The sequence below is a fragment of the Sturnira hondurensis genome, unplaced genomic scaffold, assembly GCF_014824575.4.
Source record: "Sturnira hondurensis isolate 20B ecotype Veracruz unplaced genomic scaffold, ASM1482457v3 Scaffold0015596, whole genome shotgun sequence".
NCBI classification, from domain to species: Eukaryota; Metazoa; Chordata; class Mammalia; order Chiroptera; family Phyllostomidae; genus Sturnira; species Sturnira hondurensis.
Genome location: NW_028088227.1, coordinates 9,909,786 through 9,927,909, shown reverse-complemented (window position 1 = coordinate 9,927,909; position 18,124 = coordinate 9,909,786). Strand labels below are relative to the sequence as shown.

The 18,124-nt window shown below is 44.2% G+C and overlaps 1 protein-coding gene and 1 pseudogene across 1 annotated transcript in view; one reads left to right on the top strand and one right to left on the bottom strand.

Annotated features, from left to right (window-relative positions):
* PDSS2 (decaprenyl diphosphate synthase subunit 2) overlaps positions 1-6,613 on the top strand; it is a 237,750-nt gene extending 231,137 nt beyond the window's left edge. The window contains exon 8 of the mRNA XM_037064977.1: positions 6,411-6,613. Coding sequence (XP_036920872.1) covers positions 6,411-6,569 — 159 coding nt within the window. The 3' untranslated portion in view covers positions 6,570-6,613. The remainder of the gene's footprint in view (positions 1-6,410) is intronic.
* A 6,386-nt stretch (positions 6,614-12,999) lies between these two features.
* On the bottom strand, positions 13,000-13,636 carry LOC119000351 (60S ribosomal protein L13-like; annotated as a pseudogene).
* Between the last annotated feature and the right edge of the window lie 4,488 nt (positions 13,637-18,124).

The following is an 18,124-nucleotide window of genomic DNA, read 5'->3' as shown; positions in this document are numbered from 1 at the left end:
CTGTACTGGGGCCGTGCTCCCCACTGCCTTTTTTCTAGAACCCACAAATTATGTACTTAATATCCCTTTCTGGAATTTTACCATAACTGTTCATAAATTCACTGGCCTGAGTTCCAGAATGCACTTTTGTCCTCATCTTTTTCTTCTGTCCTATGTTGAAAGACATTAGTTGTTTGAATCTCACCATCTCTGTGCGACTCCTCACAGTCTTTCAGTTAGCAGGGAAGGATGTTTGTGTGCATCCTACGCACTCGAGAGTACACAGAGGTGGGTGGGTAGTTCTGTGAAGGTGCCCTAGACTAGAAACCAGGTCTCCAGAGTGAGGAGGAAGATGATGGGGGGAAGGCATGCAGGGGGGGCAGTTCCAGAAAATGAAAGCCCTGCAGGGCCAGCAGATAAAATGAGAAGGCTGCTGGCGGGGCAAAGGGTCCCTCAGTTCCTTGTCCTAAAGATACTGTGTTTGCAGTGGGGGAATGGGTGGTTTTGGAAACTGAAGGACACCGGAAGGCAAAAGAAAGTCAGGATGGTAGCTGCGTCCAAGGCCTCCCTGATGACTTGTAATGGGCTATGTGAGTGCAGACTTCATCCTTAAAGGCCTCTCACTGTGGAACGTATTTAGTCATCACAATTTTAACTCATACTTTAGCTGTTCTATTTCTTTTTTGTCTTCTACTACTAATATATCTTTTGCAAATATTTGAGCTTACTTGTTTTTATTTGAAACACAACCTTTACATTTCGAAGCCCCTTATTTTTCTTCCCCCATTAACTTGTCAGTCTTTTGCACATTCTGGCAAGGTTCTTTGTTTCTGAACATTTTTCTATGGAAAAAGGAAATTTAAAAACATCAGTGACACCCTGGCCAGTGTGGCTCAGTTGGTTGGAGTGTTGTCCCATAACTGAAAGGTTCCGGGTTTGATTCCCAGTCAGAGCACATACATAGGTTGCAGGTTCGATCCTGGTTGGTGCACATACAGAAGGCTATCAATTGACGCTTCTCTCCTGCATGGATGTTTCTCTCTCTCCCATCCTCTCTTCCTTCTTTCTAAAAGCAATGAAATAATGTCCTCAAGTGAAGACAAAAAAAATCTGATAATAGGCCTATGAGTGGATTTCCTTTTGTCCCAGACAACTTTTACCATCGCGGTTTCCTCTGAGCACCCGTCCAGTCAGAGGAAAAGAAACCTGGCGTTATTTTCATGTCTTTCGCAGTGCTGTGGTGAGGAAGAGCTCTGGGTGTGCGAAAATGAAACCCAGGCTGTTTCATAAATTCCCTGAACAGTCTTGTCCGCATCACCTAGCCTCTGTCATCCCAGCATCTTCTTTTAATGCAGTGAGAAGATAAGATTGTGCTTGGGGTTTCTTCTAGGTCTCAGTCTTTCTGTGACTTCACTGGCGAGAAGTTACTTCTGCCTCCACTTCTCTTAAAGCTCCTAAGACCCCAGGGCGGGGCCTGTACTTTTGAACTGTTTTTTAAAGACATACAACGATTATCTAAAAAGGGCCTCATAAACCAACATTTATTGCAGAAAGGTGTTTAGTAACACCTTTTAGCAAATGTTAAATAATAGTGCACTTAACTTTAAGTACTTTGCATCCTCTTCTGTCTGTGTTAATATCCTTAATTGGATCCTCTAGCAGGGGATTCAGATGTAATTTATTTCAGGTGATGCCACAATTACACAATTACTTAGTTGAATTAATTAGAGATTTAATTATATTAGTGCCCTAAAGTGGTATATCAGGGAAATAAAACACAGACTAATAATTCACCTTTGGGATGGTGTGTGTGTGTTATTTATTTTACAGCTAAAGTGTTTTTCAAGTCATGAGGGTCAGTATGGGCACACTGGCTCTCATAGCCACATCTTTACAGGGAAAGCTCTGTCTCTGTGTTAGTTTGGGCTTTGCCCACTCAAAATGTAGGTGAAGGCAAAAGTGGAAGGATTTGTTTTTTAATTGTGGTCTTTTCTTTGGCAACTATTAGAATCAAGGTCATAGGTCCAGTCCCTCTGTGTTCTGTTTAACTCTTCCTGGTCTGTAGCCCCATAAAAGCCCCTCTGACAGGTGGGCCTGGGAGGCACTGTTTTTCTCTGTATCTCCAGCCTTTACAATGTACCTGGGCTGCACAGGTGCCCAACAAATGCCTGTTGAGTTGAATTAGATCATTATAAAGACAACTGGTTGGAAGTATAGCTGATACAGTATAAACCTAACACAACTATTTTTAACATATAGTGACTCAAAATACATGCCCCAGCTAGTGAGATACTCCCAAATCTGGCCAATCATTGGAATGACCTAAGAAGCAATTTGTTATGACCATCTCTAGGAATGGCATCTACATTTTCAAACTCCCCGAGTGAATCTTGTGATCAGCCACGTTTGGGAACCCCAGCTTAATTGTTTTTGTGTCACATGGATGTAAGTAGGACAAGACTGTCTTGTCAGGATAGACCCGTTGCCTATCTGGAGTTACAGTAAGAGATGAATCTCATTTATAGTCTATTAATTATACCTGAAGGACTTCCTTTGCGCCAATAGCTCATGCAGCCAGTGAAAGTGCTCACCGATGGCTGTGATGAACAATCCCATCCATGAAAGGTTGGATGGCTGGTGAGTCATTACATGGGCATTTTACACATGGAAGCTACTGGGTCCCTTGGTATGCAAAGCCTGTGAGCCCACCTTTGTGGAGAGAGTAGGTTTAACTATTAACTGCAAATAAAATAGTCATGGGGTAAGAGAAATAAATTCTTTGGGGATTTGAGTAACTTTCAGTGATGTTCTGCTGGGTGCTGTCTAGGCCGTTACCCTTTACCATGGTCTAAATACTGTGTAAGCCACCTTGCAGTATTCAGTTGCGTCTGGCTGAATAAGGTTTATAGAGTATTGAACAAAATCTAATGATCAGGGAAATGCAGAATGTAGAACACTGTGCAACATGGCCTGGTCCTTGCAAAATAGCAGTGTCATGGGGGAGGAAGACTAAAGTGTCACAGCAAACAAATGCATCGTGTGAACCAGGACTGATCATGATTGGAATGAAAAAGGGTAAACAAGATATGTTGAAGTCGACTGGGGAGATTTGCACATGGACCAGATGTCAGATAATATTAGGGAATTGTTCGAGCTTGCCTAGCGGTGATGATGAGATACTGTTATTTCGGGGGATGTTCTTATCTTCGGAGAGGCATGTCAAAAAAGGAGAAGTGTCCTGGATTCCGTGCTGTGTCCAGGCCCTACCAGCTGAGAGCCTATTGTTAAATATTCAAGAATTTTGTGATCCCACAACCCTTGGTAGCTTAAAACTCAATGATGGGAGTGTTCATACCACAAAATTCTGAAAATGGTACAAATAGAGCTTTTTTCCTCCCCTGGAGGGCTAATTACTGCCATGCCTCTGCCCCCAGCTTATTTTCAAGTGCTTCGGAAAACATGCACATGCACACACAAGCAGACAGAATAAAAATGGCAAATATTAACCACGGTTGGACTGAGGTAGAAGATATTCATTGTTCTAGTTGAGGAGCCAGCGGACTTTTCCTATAAAAGCCCAAGTGTAAATATTTGAGGATTTGCGGCCATACAGCCTCTGCAGCAGCTGCTCACTCCGCAGCTCTGCCTGTGTGCCGTCAGAACACAAAAGCTGCCCAAAGATACTGAAATGAACAGTCTGCGTCCCTACAGAACTTTATGAAAATGGGCACCAGATTTGGCCCCGGGGTCATAGTTTGCCAACTCCTGTGCTGGTCTTTCAACGTTTATGTATTTTAAAAATATGTAATAATAATTTTTTAAATTTTAAATAAAGTTTAGATTTCTTAGCATCATTTTCAGAGCTTTCCTTGACTCCCCACCCCCTCCTCCTGAGGCTCCATCACACTAGTCTGTCTTTATTCCCTGGACACTGGACTCTGCTCGTCTTTGTGTCAATGTTCAATCTCTTCTTAAAATTCCTTTGGTAACCCTTGACCCCCTGCTTATCAACATTCTCAAGACATGCCTCAAAACCTACTTTACCCTATAAGGCCTCTGTGACTGTCTTCTAATTAAACTCGATCCCTTGTTCTTCTAGTTACCTGTAGTCCTGCATTTGTACTTTGATTTTGCTGCTTTTCATAATATACCCTTCATTAGTATCCGATTCGTAAAACAGAGAAGGATCATTGTACTCTTTACACATATTAGGTGCTCAATTTGTATTTGCAAATTGAAATCCAGCCATACAGGTATCCATATGCCTGCAGGTACAAACCTAGAAGTCTAGAATAGTGTTTTTGACCTGTCTAATTTAGATTTAGAGTAATTAAAGATAATGAAAATATGGGGCATGTTTTTAAAGCATCGTTAAGGCTGGTCTGATTCGAGTCCAGCTGTCTTTGAGATTGTACATCAAGCTTAAATAGACTTGATCTTGGTGGATGGAGGGGCTGTCTTGGCAGTGTCCAAGGGCTTGAGGAGGAGGAGGAAGAAAGTTGCTCTGAACAGCTGTAGTGTTTTAGCACCACCGAGCGCTCTGCTGTCCACGGAGTCCTCCCGGCAGCCTACAGGGGACTGGTAGTACTTCCACTCAGAACTCAGGGCGGTTTCACGGCTTCTCTAAGGTTCCAAAGCTGCAATGAGAGTTTGAATCTGGCTGCCTCTGACTAGCCAGCACCATTTCAGTGTCTTCATGAAGTATGGTTGGCAAGAGACCGGTGAACCCTACCTAGGCTGCAAGAGTCCCAAAGTCCCCATGCGGGGTGGAAGTACCCACAGAGGCTGAGAGCCTGGCAGAGTGCGGTGCTGTGTGCTGTTAGACTGGGTGTTGGAAAACCTGGCTCCTCATCTCAGCCTTGCCGCTCTTTGTCTGTGATCCTGGGTGAGCCACTGAGCTTCTGTGGAAACTCTGTTCCCTCACCCCTTCTAATTAGAGGAACAAAACAGGTTATATCTTTTATTCTTTTATATTTCGTGGATTATACACACAGTAGCTTAAAGTCTAGTGAAGAGATAAATGGATGAATGAAGAATTCAAATCCAACACTGTATGATAATGCTGTACTGCAGATACGCAGAGGGGGGTACAGTCGTGCCTAGGCAGAGTGGCACCGGCCCCTAAGGGCTGTCATCCTAGCTGAGTGCATTGTACCCAAGTGGAATTTGGGGAGCCTGATGGCGATGAAGGCAGTGTCAGGAGAGACAAGAGGTGCAAGTTGTTTCCCCAAGTACGTGATGAAAAGGGAGACAGATGGAGTCCAGGGGCGTAGAACTGGCAGTGGGGAGACTCCCTGGGAGGTGAGTGCAAAAAATAACCCCGGTGAGGGGTGAGGGGAGCCTGAGCTATGGTGGTGGCGCTGGGGATCAATTTGAGAGCTTTAGAGGACAGAGAATGGTTTCTTGCCCATACTACGTGTCCCGGTCAGGTCGGACAGGCACTGTGGGGCCTGTTGGGGCCCCTCGGGAGCCCCGGCCGAGGACTGGCCCCAGTGTGGCTGGGAGGTGCGCCAGAGGGAGAGTGTGCCCTCACATGGGCAGGTGGACGCTGTGGCCCAGAAGTGAAGTCCATTGTGCACATGGGCTAGAACTTGTCACTTGGCCCCACCCAGCCTCTGGAGGCAGAAAGCGCGGTCACGGGCAAACAACACTGGCACTGCCGTGGGGCCTGACTGCAGGGACGAAGGGACGAAGGAGAACCCCCAGGCTCTGGTGTCGGGAGTTCAGCAGACACGTGAGGTCTGGGGGGACTGAGACCTCACTCCCTGAGGGAGAGGGGAGAAGATGGCATCAGGGCAAGGGGGAGGTGGACAGACCAAATGATTACAAATCTTTTTCCTCCCTAAAGTATAATCAGTTTGTTGGAAATCAGTTCCTTTGGTTGGCGAGAGTTTACCGTATTCTTTATGAAAGGTGCTGTAAATTCATTCTTCCCAAATAGTCTCTTAGTTTTAAAAATGTAATTTTTTTAAATGTAGTGTCTTTCTTGAATTTTCTTATGGACTATTGTGTCAACATACAATGTAGAAAAAAATCAGTTATTAACTAGGATGTTAATGAAGCCTTCCTCACGTAAGAATACCAGGCTGCTGATTGCAAAATGCCAGAGATGTAAAGGCCGTCCACCTTCCTTATCTCCGTCCCCCAGTAGGGCACATTTCAAGATACCAGGAGGTGGGAGTCGGGGAGGAGGTGCAGTTAGGCTGATTGGGGCCAGTAGTACTCCTAGGAGCGCAGGCCCCCAGCAGCCTTAGAGAATGAACGTTAGTGCCTCGTGGCCACTGGGGAATGGTGTCTTCTTTCCCTCCAAGACCGTGGCAGAAGTGAGGGATCCATATTGGTTGTCCCCTTCTTTGTTTTTCAGCTCCCCTCCCCAATGTAACTGCGGTACCTTAAAAACTGACTTTTATTGTGCATTTGTTTCTTAACAGTTGCGAGAAACAATCAGAGCTGGCAAAGGTGTGACTTCAGCTATTGACCTGTGTCGTTACCATGGAAACAAGGCACTGGCGGCCCTGGAGAGCTTTCCTCCCTCGGAGGCCAGATCTGCTTTAGAAAACATCGTGTTTGCTGTGACCAGATTTTCGTGACACCAAATTAAAAAGACACTATTGTTCGTTAGCCGAAAAAAAAACTGAGGAATGAGGTGATCTGGAGAGCTTTTATAATGAGATATATAAATTTGTTAATGACTTTAAAAACATACACATTTTTTTCTTCCTTTTGTCACGTTGCTAAATGAGTACTGTCTTCTTTTTGGAACTGCCAGAAACAGAAGGAAAAAGGTCAAGCAGTTTTCACTTGTCACGCCAGAAGCGCACTTGAGGCTGCAGTAGCAGAAATAATTAATGAGATTCGCTCCTGTGACCTCAGCAAATGGACAGGAAATAAGTCCCTATTGATTGGACTGAGCAGGGATGGCGCCAGGGCGGTGGCCTGTGGTTTTCCTTCTAGAGAGGACAGAGCAAGCTGGAAGAGGCAGGTGTCCAGAGAAACACTACCGATGCCAGCCAGGGAGCACTGTCAAAGAAAAAACCAGTGGCCAGTCTGTCACAACAGAGGGTGGTTCAGTGATTAAGGAAAAAAACACGCTTTGTCTTCTTGCAACTGTGTGTCTATATTTATAGACACGGTGTGCATGCATGTACTTTGTGCTTCCTGGTTTTTATAACGTTTGGGGGGAGGGGTTGCGTTAAGAAAATGCCAAATATTTGAATTAAGATTAAAATGTTATCAAATGTTAAATTGGTTGTTGTCTTAAAGACAAATTTTCTTTTCAAATATTTAAAAGGACAAAACTTTTTTTAAAAGCTGAACAAGATCATTTTTTTCAAGTAAAATGCATTTATTTGTATGACTTTGGTGTAAAGAATACCTTTAATTTCTACAAGTTTCATGTGTATAATTCTTGTCCTGGGCAATTCTTTGGCGATACTGTGTTTTAAACCTCAGAATATCAATTTTTGGTCTTCAGCCACAGACACCAGCTACAAAAGGGGCACAGGGAGCCTCGCAGTCCGCGGTCGGTCAGCACCGCCCCGTGCTGTGGGGGGCGGGGGACGTCTTCCTCGGTTGGCAGGTCTGCAACGTGAGAGCGCCGTGGACAGGGAGGCTGAGTTTGCGTGAATGATCTAGATCGAGACTTAGCTGCCTTTCTTCCTCAAGTGGTGTAATTACAGCCCTATCTGGAGACAGCGGACACAGCAAACAGGTTTTATTACCTTGTTCACTCAAACACTAAGTGAAGTTGTTTTAGTTAAATTCCTCCCCACCCAAAAGTTACAAAACCATTTTATCAGGCCCAGCATGAGGCGTGCAATGAAGAGGAATCTAAAGCAAAGCTACAGAGATTGATGCATTGTATCATGAAATATTTTTAAGTGTACTTGAAATATTCTAATTGTACAGTGTATGCTACTACAATTTGAAGGCCTATAAATGTAGCCGAAGAGAACATTCTACTGTTTGAAATGTCTTTTCTCACAGAAATTGGCTTAATTAGTAACTGTGGTTAGTGGCTTTAGATCAGAGTAGGTTTTAATCATTAACTTCCACAAAGGAGAAGGCATTCCTCGCCTTGTGTAGTTTTGTTAGGTGGTGGCCAGCAGCTGCGGGACACACGGCCAGATTCCGGGACTCTTCTGATTCTGGCTCAGTAGCTGGTTGCTGTGCTGCCTTAAGCAAGTCACTTCCTTCTGATCCTCAATTTCCTCATCTGTAACATGAGGCCAGATGATGATGTGTGAAGTCCCTTCCAGCTCTGTCTTCTTTTCTAAAAGCTCACCATTTCTGACTGTCTAGATACCAAAGGTGCCACATGAGATTCAAGGACAAGGGAAGGTGAAACCCAGAGAGAGCCTCTGAGGAGTGCATGGAACTTAGTGGCAGACTCCCTGCTAAGCTACCTCGCCAGGTGACCTGAAGAATTCCCAGCTCACCTCTGTGTGACATGCAGCCCTGGATTCCTGTTTCTTTTCTTTTTTTAACAACTCATCTGGCATTTTTAAAAATCTTTGTTGTGTGTTTTTTCCATTACTATTTAGTCCCTTATACCTCCTTCCCCCCAAAATCACCACACAGTTGTCCCTGTCTGCGAGTCCTTTTCCTCCTGTTCCAACACCCACCTTGTGGCTTTCTCTGGGACCTTTCCTGCCGCCCTCACTGGTGAGTGGCAACTCTGCCCTTCCCACGGGGGCACCTTGGCGTGTGTTTGTTAGACCCGAACACAGCGGTTAATTCACTCAGGCCTGTCCGTCCTTTTGGCGTCTCTGGGCCACACACTAAATACACTGTAGTAATCTCAAAAAGAATCTCACAATGTTTTAAGTAAATTTACAATTTTGTGTTGGGCCACATTCACAGCCATCCTGGGCTACTTTAGAGTCTAAAGTATTATATTAAATAGTGAAAGCCTTTCTCCTTGCCTCTTCTTTAGGAATATTTATTTGTTAACTGATATTAACTTATTGTAATTTCAGACGATATCTAGGGAGAAATCGGGGCCCCAAGTCATGCTTAATCGCGCTTGTTGGGGCTGCTGCCTGTGTACACCCAAGGAATCGGTAGCTACTGGCCTCAGAATGTCTCCTCCTTCAGCTGCCCTCTGTCGCTGCCCCCATCTCCTGCTTCTTACTGCAGGGAAGAGTTCAGTTATTAACATTATCATGCCTCGTTCCATCTGGTCCCCCCAAACTGGGAAGTTGGCTTCTCCACACCTCACTCAGTTCAGGTCCCTCAACTCACCTGCACTCGACTCCCCACCAGTTATGTATAATAAAGACTGCGTTAGCGAAGGCTCCATGTTAAGGGCCTTCACTCTTCCATCTTGTTTGAATCCCGTAACCACTCTCTGTGGGTAAATACTGTCGGCCCCCATTTACAGAGAGGACCACCTTTGACCCACTGGTTCACCCTCGAACCCCACCTCTCAGCCTGACAGTCTCCAGAGAGTACCCCTTTCTCTCCCTTTACTTCTCTTTCGAAATAAGTCTTTTTTCTCCTTTCTGTGAATCTTGAGCCTGTGGCCTCCCATCTCCTTGAATCCTCAGTGTTTCCTCTGCTGGCCGCAAGTGTGCTCAGTTCTCCCCGTCCCTAAAATAAAACTCCTCCTTTGCCCAGTTTGTCCTTCTACCTCCACGTTTTCCTCCCAGCTTCACCAGTGCTCCTTCTTACCTCTACTGACTCCTTAATCCTAGCAGTTGGTCCTCCACTCCAGGTCCCCACCATCGGACCAGTGGCAACACTACAGCTCCGAGAATACTTGTTGGACAAATCAGGTGTCTCTCACTGCACAGCTCCAGGAGACGCTGCACAGGTGAGGACCTGACTGTGAAGTTCGCAAGACCCAGCCCTGCAGCTGACTCCCCACAGCATCTCGTGCAGCTGACCGAACCTCCCCGCCTGGTGCCTGCAGCCCACGACACTGTGGTTCTTCCCCTCTTCTCTGATTCCCTTCCTTTGTGTCTGACTCATCTCCTTCCTATTCCCACCCCTAGGGACAGTCTTTTCTCAACATTTTTAAAAAGATTTTATTTATCTTTAGAGGGTAAGAGAAGGAGAAAGGGAAATATCAATGTACGGTTTCCTCTCATGTGTCCCCTGCTGGGAACTGGCCTGCTACCCAGGCATGTGCCCTGACTGGGAATTGAACCACGATCCCTTGGTTTACAGGCCTGTGCTCAGTCCACTGAGCTACATCAACCAGGGCTCAACATTTAAATTCTGTTTCCTTAGGGACTACAACACAGTCTTCTGCCCCACTCAGTCCTCATATTTTAAATTCCCCAACTTAGAAAAACTTTTCTGGCATAAAAAATAGTATCAATTAGGTATTGATGAGATAGTGAGCTATTTGCCATTCAGGATTAGTTACTATACTTTGAAAGAAGACAAGGATTATGCTTATTATTAAACTTCTGTAAGTTTTCCTGATAACACTAAATTCTTTTCACAGTGTTCTTGCTCATAAATGTGGTTATCTTAGTCACATATAAAAATAAATTACCAGTGACCTATTTGCCTGGACCAGGTCTCACTCTCCAGTGTTGAAAACTTTATCCTTTTTCTTTTCTTACTGAATTTACTGGGAGTGACACTGGTTAACAAAAATATACAGGTTTCAGGTGCACAGTTCCACAACACAGCATCTGCACACTGTACTGTGTGTTCGCCGCCTCAAGGCAGGTCTCCCTCCATCACTGTTCATCCCCCCCATCCCCTCCCCCACCTCCCCCAGCCTTGTAATCACCAACCACACTGTTGTCCGTGTCCAGGAGTTCCTCTCTTATTTTCTTTTTTGCTCACTCCTCTACCACCTCCTACCCAGTCCCCCTCTTTTTACGCCGTTGGTTTTTGCTCCGCCCAGGATGTGGATGACACCTGGTACTCGGGGTGAAAGACATTGAACTCAGTGACCAGAAAGTAATCTGAATAACCTGTGATTATGTGGTCTCCTTTCAAAACCTGACAAATTGCTACAGCAGAGAGCTCTTTGGACAAGCAGGTTTGGAGAAATTGGGTTTAATCAACAAAATTGCAGCTACAGGATACTTTTTCTTTTTTTAAAAAAGACTCTAGCTGATCAGCAGGCCCATCACTGATAAGGAAAACCTTGCTTTCCAGAAAACACTTTGATCTCCTTCCTAGAGTTCCTGGTTGCAAGAAGGTCCTTTTCTGCCTCTTCATTTGTCTTCCCACTGAAACCCTATTGTTAAGATTGCCTTTCTGACCAATGGAACCTCAGGATGTATCTTTAGCCTCAGTAATGACTGCCTCTCAATCTAGAGAAGGCAAAGCACAAAAGGGCAGAGACGGATCAAGCTGGTTTTCTAATACATTTAACTGTGAGGACAGGATTGTCATTTCATTATTATTAATAGTTGATAATGAAGGTATTTACACTGTCTTTAAAAACACAAAGCAATCTAACAAGATAATCATTTACCTCTGCCTCTTTTCCTACTTTTAGTCCTGATCCCTTCTCAAATTAATTGTTTTATTCTTTCAGGATGGGTCCTGCCTTTCCATTAAGGAGATAACGTACTTCCAAAGGTGACTGACAAAGAGGTGTCACCCAGGGAGAGTCAAGAGGGGTCAGAACTGATAGTGGGTCCACCCCTCCCTTCAGCTCACCCCACCTGCCCTTGGAGTTCTGATATGTTAGGTGTTACGCTGTTGGTGAAGGGTATCCTGCCTAAGTATCTATTTCTTTTCTTCCACAGAAAGAGGAAGTTTCTCAAGCTTTCTCTCTCTGTGGAAGAGAGAGAAGAGATATATTCTCTCTCTGTCTCTCTCTCTCTTTGAGACACTGACTCCATCTTCACAGAAGAACAACATTAGCTTTCTCTCCGCTCAATCTGCTGGTTTCTAAGACTAACTGTGCCCATCACTGTTTGTCCCGTGAGCAAATGAGTGGGCTCACCACTGCAGGGGCTGTTGGACTTGCTTACACTTCACTTTTTAAACATACTGAAGTCAATAACCACTTTAAAGAAATTTTGAAAAACAGAAGAACATCCGTCATTGACAATCTTACCGTGCTGGCATAATCAGCATCAGCATTTCATTTGTAATTCTGGCCTTTTCTGCCATATACCACTTTTACATGGTTGTAATTAAGGTATAAATTCAACTTTGGGTCCTGCTGCTTTCCCATAACACATCATAAACATTTCCCACGGTGCTGTAGTCTTCATAACCATTATTAATAAGTAGCTTAAATTCTAAGCAAAACATCTGAATTTTTGTTCCTGGTTGGTTTCTCTGTTGCAAAGGAGTCTCTGGGAAATACTTCGTAAGTGAGCCTCCCAACCTGCTATAAAAAAAGTCTTTGACTTGGGAAAATAGCGCCCCTGCAGGTTCACAGCAGCAGGTTAAAACTATGGAATGTATTCCCTTAAAATTCTTCAGCTTAAATGGTTAATCCTCTCAGTTCTCATTCTTGCAAGATGAGCTCAGGATGGACTCACATCTCTACACATTTTCCTTCTGCCTCGCCAGCCACACTTCAATTTGATGACTTCATCCTTTCCACCGAAATTCAGTCTCCCAGGACAGGAAAGGGGCTTTACTCAATTGTCACAGCTTCTGCTTTTGGCCAAGACCATGGGACACCATTTTGTAAGAGGAGAAGCCATCTTGCTTCTTCAAAGACTTGGAAGGGAATGCCTAGGGTTCATTCAAAGAAAAACAAAATAATCTGTATCTGACTAAAATCCTTCATGCTGTAACAGTATGAGTTTTGTTGTATTTTTATTGTCTTGCTTTATTTGGGGTTTTTTTAAGCTTTCACATGAACTAGAAAAGAACATCAAGCTCAGAGAGCTGAGCTACACTGGTGGCCTTTCCTTCCTTAAGTCCATCGCGGTGCTTTCCTGTTGGCCTGTCTTCTCACTTCCCATTCTAATGCTGTCTGTCCCCTGCCTGCCCTCCCTCCTTGTGCTATGAACTGCACAGTAACTTTGACCTATTGTTTACTTGGGATACTATCAATTTTTCTTATCATAGGTTGCCAGTAGCACCTTATTTTTTCTTTTTGACATCCTGTTCTGCAGCTTCTTTGGCTCTTTTTTGCCTGGATGCCAAAGAGCGGGGCGTTGGTGCAGGCCATACGAAGACTGGCAAAGATCCTCATGTTCTCCTCCTCTGTGATCACCCTGGCTTTCTCCTTCTTGTAGACATTCTCTGTGGGCATGACGGCCCTGTCAGCTGGCTGGCTGGCCGGCTGCTTGAGTTCTTCAGCAGAGTTGTCTTCCTTCCTGAGGGTGGGGGGCTTCCTGGGGAAGAGGGTGAGCTTGGAGCCGCACTCCTTCGGCCATAGCACATGGGCCTTCAGGGACTCACTGCTCTCGGTCCATCTCCACAGACCCATCAGATCCCAGTGGTCTGGGCCACCTTTTCGTGGATGCCGGCCACCTTTGACTTCTCCAAGCTGTAGCTGCTGCCCTGCCTGCTACCATTTGGTGTGGTACCTGTAGGGCAGCATCTCACTGTGGGGCCCAATGGGTCCAGAGGCAGGGCACAGTACGGGGGGCAGGGGTGGGGCACACCTTGGCTTACCAGGCCTTGCAACTGCAGCTGCAGCCTTCCCCACGGGCTGAATAAACCAAATGGTGACGTGTGGCTTCCAGTCCTTGTGGAAGTGGAGTTTTAGGATCATGCCATTTTGGCTGGTGCCATGGCTGCTCCCTACAGGCCCAACTTCTCCGAAGTTGCCGCCTAGTTATGCGATTATATACCTTCTCTTTCCTTTTGTTTTTCTTTCCTTTTTTTCTTGAAGAATTAAAATTGCTTAAATTGCCCTCTTTTTTTAAGAATAAAGCAGCTTTATCAAAATATAATTTGCATACCATAAAATTCACCGAGTTTTAGTGTAAAGTTCGATGGTTCCTAGTAAATGCACAACGCTGTGCAGGCAGCACCATGGCTCCGATTGAAACAGCCCTTGTGCCTCTGCCCAGTCAGCCCCTAGTCCCGCCCTCAGCCCTCGGCAGCCACGAATCCACTCTTGCACTACAGTCTCCCTGCTCTGGACATTTAATAGAAATGGAAGTACACAATAGTCAGTCTTTTGCGTCTGGTTTCTGTCACTCATCATGTTTTTGAGGTTTATCCATATTGTAGCATTAATTACTTTATTTCTTTTTATTGCTAAATAGTATTTCATTGTGGAGATATACCACAATTACCTACCCATTTAGTAGTTGATTGGCATTTGGGTTGTTTCTACTTTTTACCTATCAGGAATAATGCTGCTATTGGATATTGGATATTCAAGTACAAGTTTTAAAGAGACTATTTAATTATTTTTAGAGAGAAGGGAAGGGCGGAAGAAAGAGCAGGAGAGAAACATTAATGTGTGGTTGCCTCTCACACACGCCTGCTGGGGACCCAGCCTGCAACCAAGGCATGAGTGGGAATTGAACTGGAGACCCTTTGGTTTGGAGGCCAGCACTCAATCCACTGAGCCATACTAGCCAGGGCTCAAGTACAGGTCTTTTTGTGGACATATATTCATTTGTCTTGAGGAGCTCCCCAGGAGTAGTCATATGGTAAAATTGCTTAGTCATACGGTAAATTTATGGTTAATTTTTCAGAAGTTGCCAAATTGTCCTCCAGAGTAGCTGTATCATTTTACATGTCCACCAGTATCACATGTTTGTTCCAAAGTCTTTACACCCTTGCCTACCCTTTGTAGTCTCTTTTTGATTATAGCTGTTTTAGTAGGAATGAGATAGTATCTCATTGTGATTTTTATTTTTTTTAATATTATTATTATTTTTTATCCTTAGAGGGGAAGGAGAGAGGGAGAGAGACATCAATGTATGGTTGCCTTTTGTGCATCCCCTGCTGGGAGTTGGCCTGCAGGGAACTGGTCTGCAACCCATGCATGTGCCCTGACTGGGAATCGAACTGCAATCCTCTGATTTGCAGGCCTGTGCTCAATCCACTGAGCTATGCTAGCCAGGGCCTCATTGTGATTTTTATTTGCGTTTCCCTAATGACTAATGATGCTGAGCATCTTCTCATGAACACGTTAACCATTTGTACATCTTCTTTGGTAAAATGTCTGTTGAAACTTTTTGCCTATTTCTTAATTAGATTATTTGTTTTATTGCATTGTAATCATTATTTATATATTCTGGATACAAGTCCTTCATCAGATATATGGTATGCAAATATTTGCTCCTAGTCTATTTATTGCTTAACTTCATTTTCATAATGGTGTTTTGAAATGCAATGTCTTGCCCTGGCTGGTGTGGCTCAGCGGGCTGAGTGCTGGCCTGCAAATCAAAGGGTCACTGGTTTGATTCCTAGTCAGGGCACATGCCTGGATTGTGGGCCAGGTCCCCAGTAGGGGGCGCACAAGAATCAACCACACATTGATGTTACCCTCTCTCCCTCTCTCTAAAAAAATTAGTAAATAAAATATATTTTTTTAAAATGCCAAGTCTTTCATTTTGATGAGGTCCAATGTAATCAGTTTTTTCTCTTATAGATTGTGCTTTTTGTGTCCTTAGGAACCTTTGCCTAAAAGTCACAGAAGTTTTTCCCAATGTTCTTTTCTAAAAAACATAGTTTTAGCTTGGATATTTAGGTCTGTGATCTACGTAGGGTTACTTTTTGTTTACATTGTGAGATAAAGGTTTAAATCAGGATTCCTCATTCTCAGCCCTGTTGACACATTGGGCTTGATAGTTCGTTGTCACGGGGTCTTCTGGGGGCGTCGCAGGATGTGAGGCAGCATACCCTAGCCTCAATCCCCCCAACACCCTCAGCACCTCTGCCCGTGGCCGCAGAGGCCAGACTTGAGTCCAAACGTCATCCAACGTTCCCTGGGAGGTCAAATCGCCCCCACTGAAAACCACTGGGCTACATTAATATTTTTTTATATTTGAACAGCCAATTGTTCTAGAACCTTTTATTGAAAAGACTTGTTTCCCCCCCTCTGAATTGCCTTGGCAACTTTTTATAGTATCAACTGACCATAAATATAAAGATCTGTTTCTGGACTCCCAATTCTGTCTCATCAATCTCTATGACTATCCTTATGCCAGTACCATGCTGTTTTGATTAGTATAGCTTTATCTTGTTTCAAATTTGGGAACTAAGTCCTCCAACTTAATTCTTTTTGTTTTCATTAAACTTTTTATTTTGGGGTAATTGTGAATTGACAAGTAGTTGTAAGAAATAATGCAGAGAGACCCCATGTGCCTTTATGGTCCCCCAGCTGGCACCCCTTATAAAACTAGAGCCACGGCCAGGACATGGGCATTGGCACGGTCCATCGGTCTTACCCAGATTCCCCACTGGTACTTGTAGTTCCTGTTTTTCAAAATTGTTTTTAAAAATTGCTTTGGCCACTCTGGGTCCTTTGCATTTCCATAAAAATTTTTGGATCAGTTTGTCACATTCTACAAAAGAGTCTGCTGGCATTTTGATAGGGATGCACTGAATATATAGATCCAGTTTTGGATGATTGCCATCTTAACATTAATCTTCCAATTCATGAAACAAGATTTTCTTGTTTTTAATTGTGGCACTATGTATATAGCATAACACATGCCATTTGAGTCCTTTACAGTTCAGTGACGTAAATTGCGTTCACACCGTTGAACAACCATCAACGCTATTTCCACAACTTTCCCATTACCCCAAAGAAAAACCATGCTTTGCTTTTATTAACAGCAATACTGAAATTGCCAGCCTGCTACGTACTGCATGATCTTCTGTGGCCCCCAAAGCCTTTTTTCAGATCGGTAACTTAGTACTAACCTCTGCATCCCAGGGAACCCTGGTACTTGTCTGTGGAGGAATATGGCATTGTGGCTCCCCGCCCCTCATCCACAGGGGTTACTTCCATGACTCCCAGCGCATGTGTGAAACTGAAGACAGTATCAAACCCTAGATACACTCTTCTTTCCCTACGCGTGCCTTTTCACTTAAAGGGAGCGCTTCACGTCTTCTCTTTGGCGTGTCTGAATTACCAGCATCGCTATTCTTACACTTCGGGGCCATTATTAAGTAAGATGCAGATTACGTGATCACAAACACTGTGATGCTGTGACAGGCGGTCTCTGACCTCGACAGCCGCTGCATGACTGAGGGGAGGGTCCCGTGCCCGGGGCTGATCCGCATCCTGGGTGAGAGGGAGTAAAAGTTCACCACACTGCTTCGAATGGCACACAATTTAAAACATGAATTGCTTATTTTTGGAACCTTTTATTTACTACTCTTGTCTACAAGTAATTGAAATTGCTAAATGCAAAACCACAAATGTGGGGGGACGGTTTTAGACGGTCCTTTTTTAAAAAATGGGCTTTAGGATCCTCAAATCACAGCTCTGCCATTGACAGGTTACTTAACTTCTCTAAATTTCATGTTGTTGTGCACAAGTTTAAACACTTTTATTTCTATCGCTCTTCTAGGTGTGGGCTTCATACTCCCACGGTTATCTGCACCTGCCAGGTGCCATGGAAGCTACGGAGTGAATGTGCACTTTGACTGTAAACATTTTCCCCCACAAAGTTACAGTTAGGCAGTTTAACTACAAATGATATTTTAAATTATTATGGCATCCCAAGGACATATACTGTGGAATTAAATGTTAGATTTGCATGTAATATAAAATGTAAGTCTTGAAATAAATTTTTTTAAATATTTTATTTATTTATCTTTAGAGAGGAAGGGAAGGAGAGAAGTATCAATGTATGGTTGCCTCTCGTGAGTCCCCTGCTGGGAACTGGCCTACAACCCAGGCATGTGCCCTGACTGGGAATCGAACTGCGATCGTGTGGTTCTCAGGCCCATGCTCAATCCACTGAGCTACACCAGCCAGGGCTTGAAATAAATTTAGAGTTTGTATTTGGGTGCTTTGTGCTAATCCTCCTTCCCTTCCACATCCCCCATTCCACTTAAAAGTCTCTTACCCTCTGGTTGCACCCCCAGCCCTAACAGACATTCACTCACCATTCACAGTCCTTTTCCCCACAGAACCTCAGAATCCTCCTCAACACAGCCCTGCAGGCAGCCACTAATGACATAGGAGAGCTCTCACATACATTGAAGTCTGTTTGCTCTCTCTGTTCAACTAGTTTACATTTATCCACTTTGGGCTTTATTTTACCATTTTGGGGTATTTAAAATA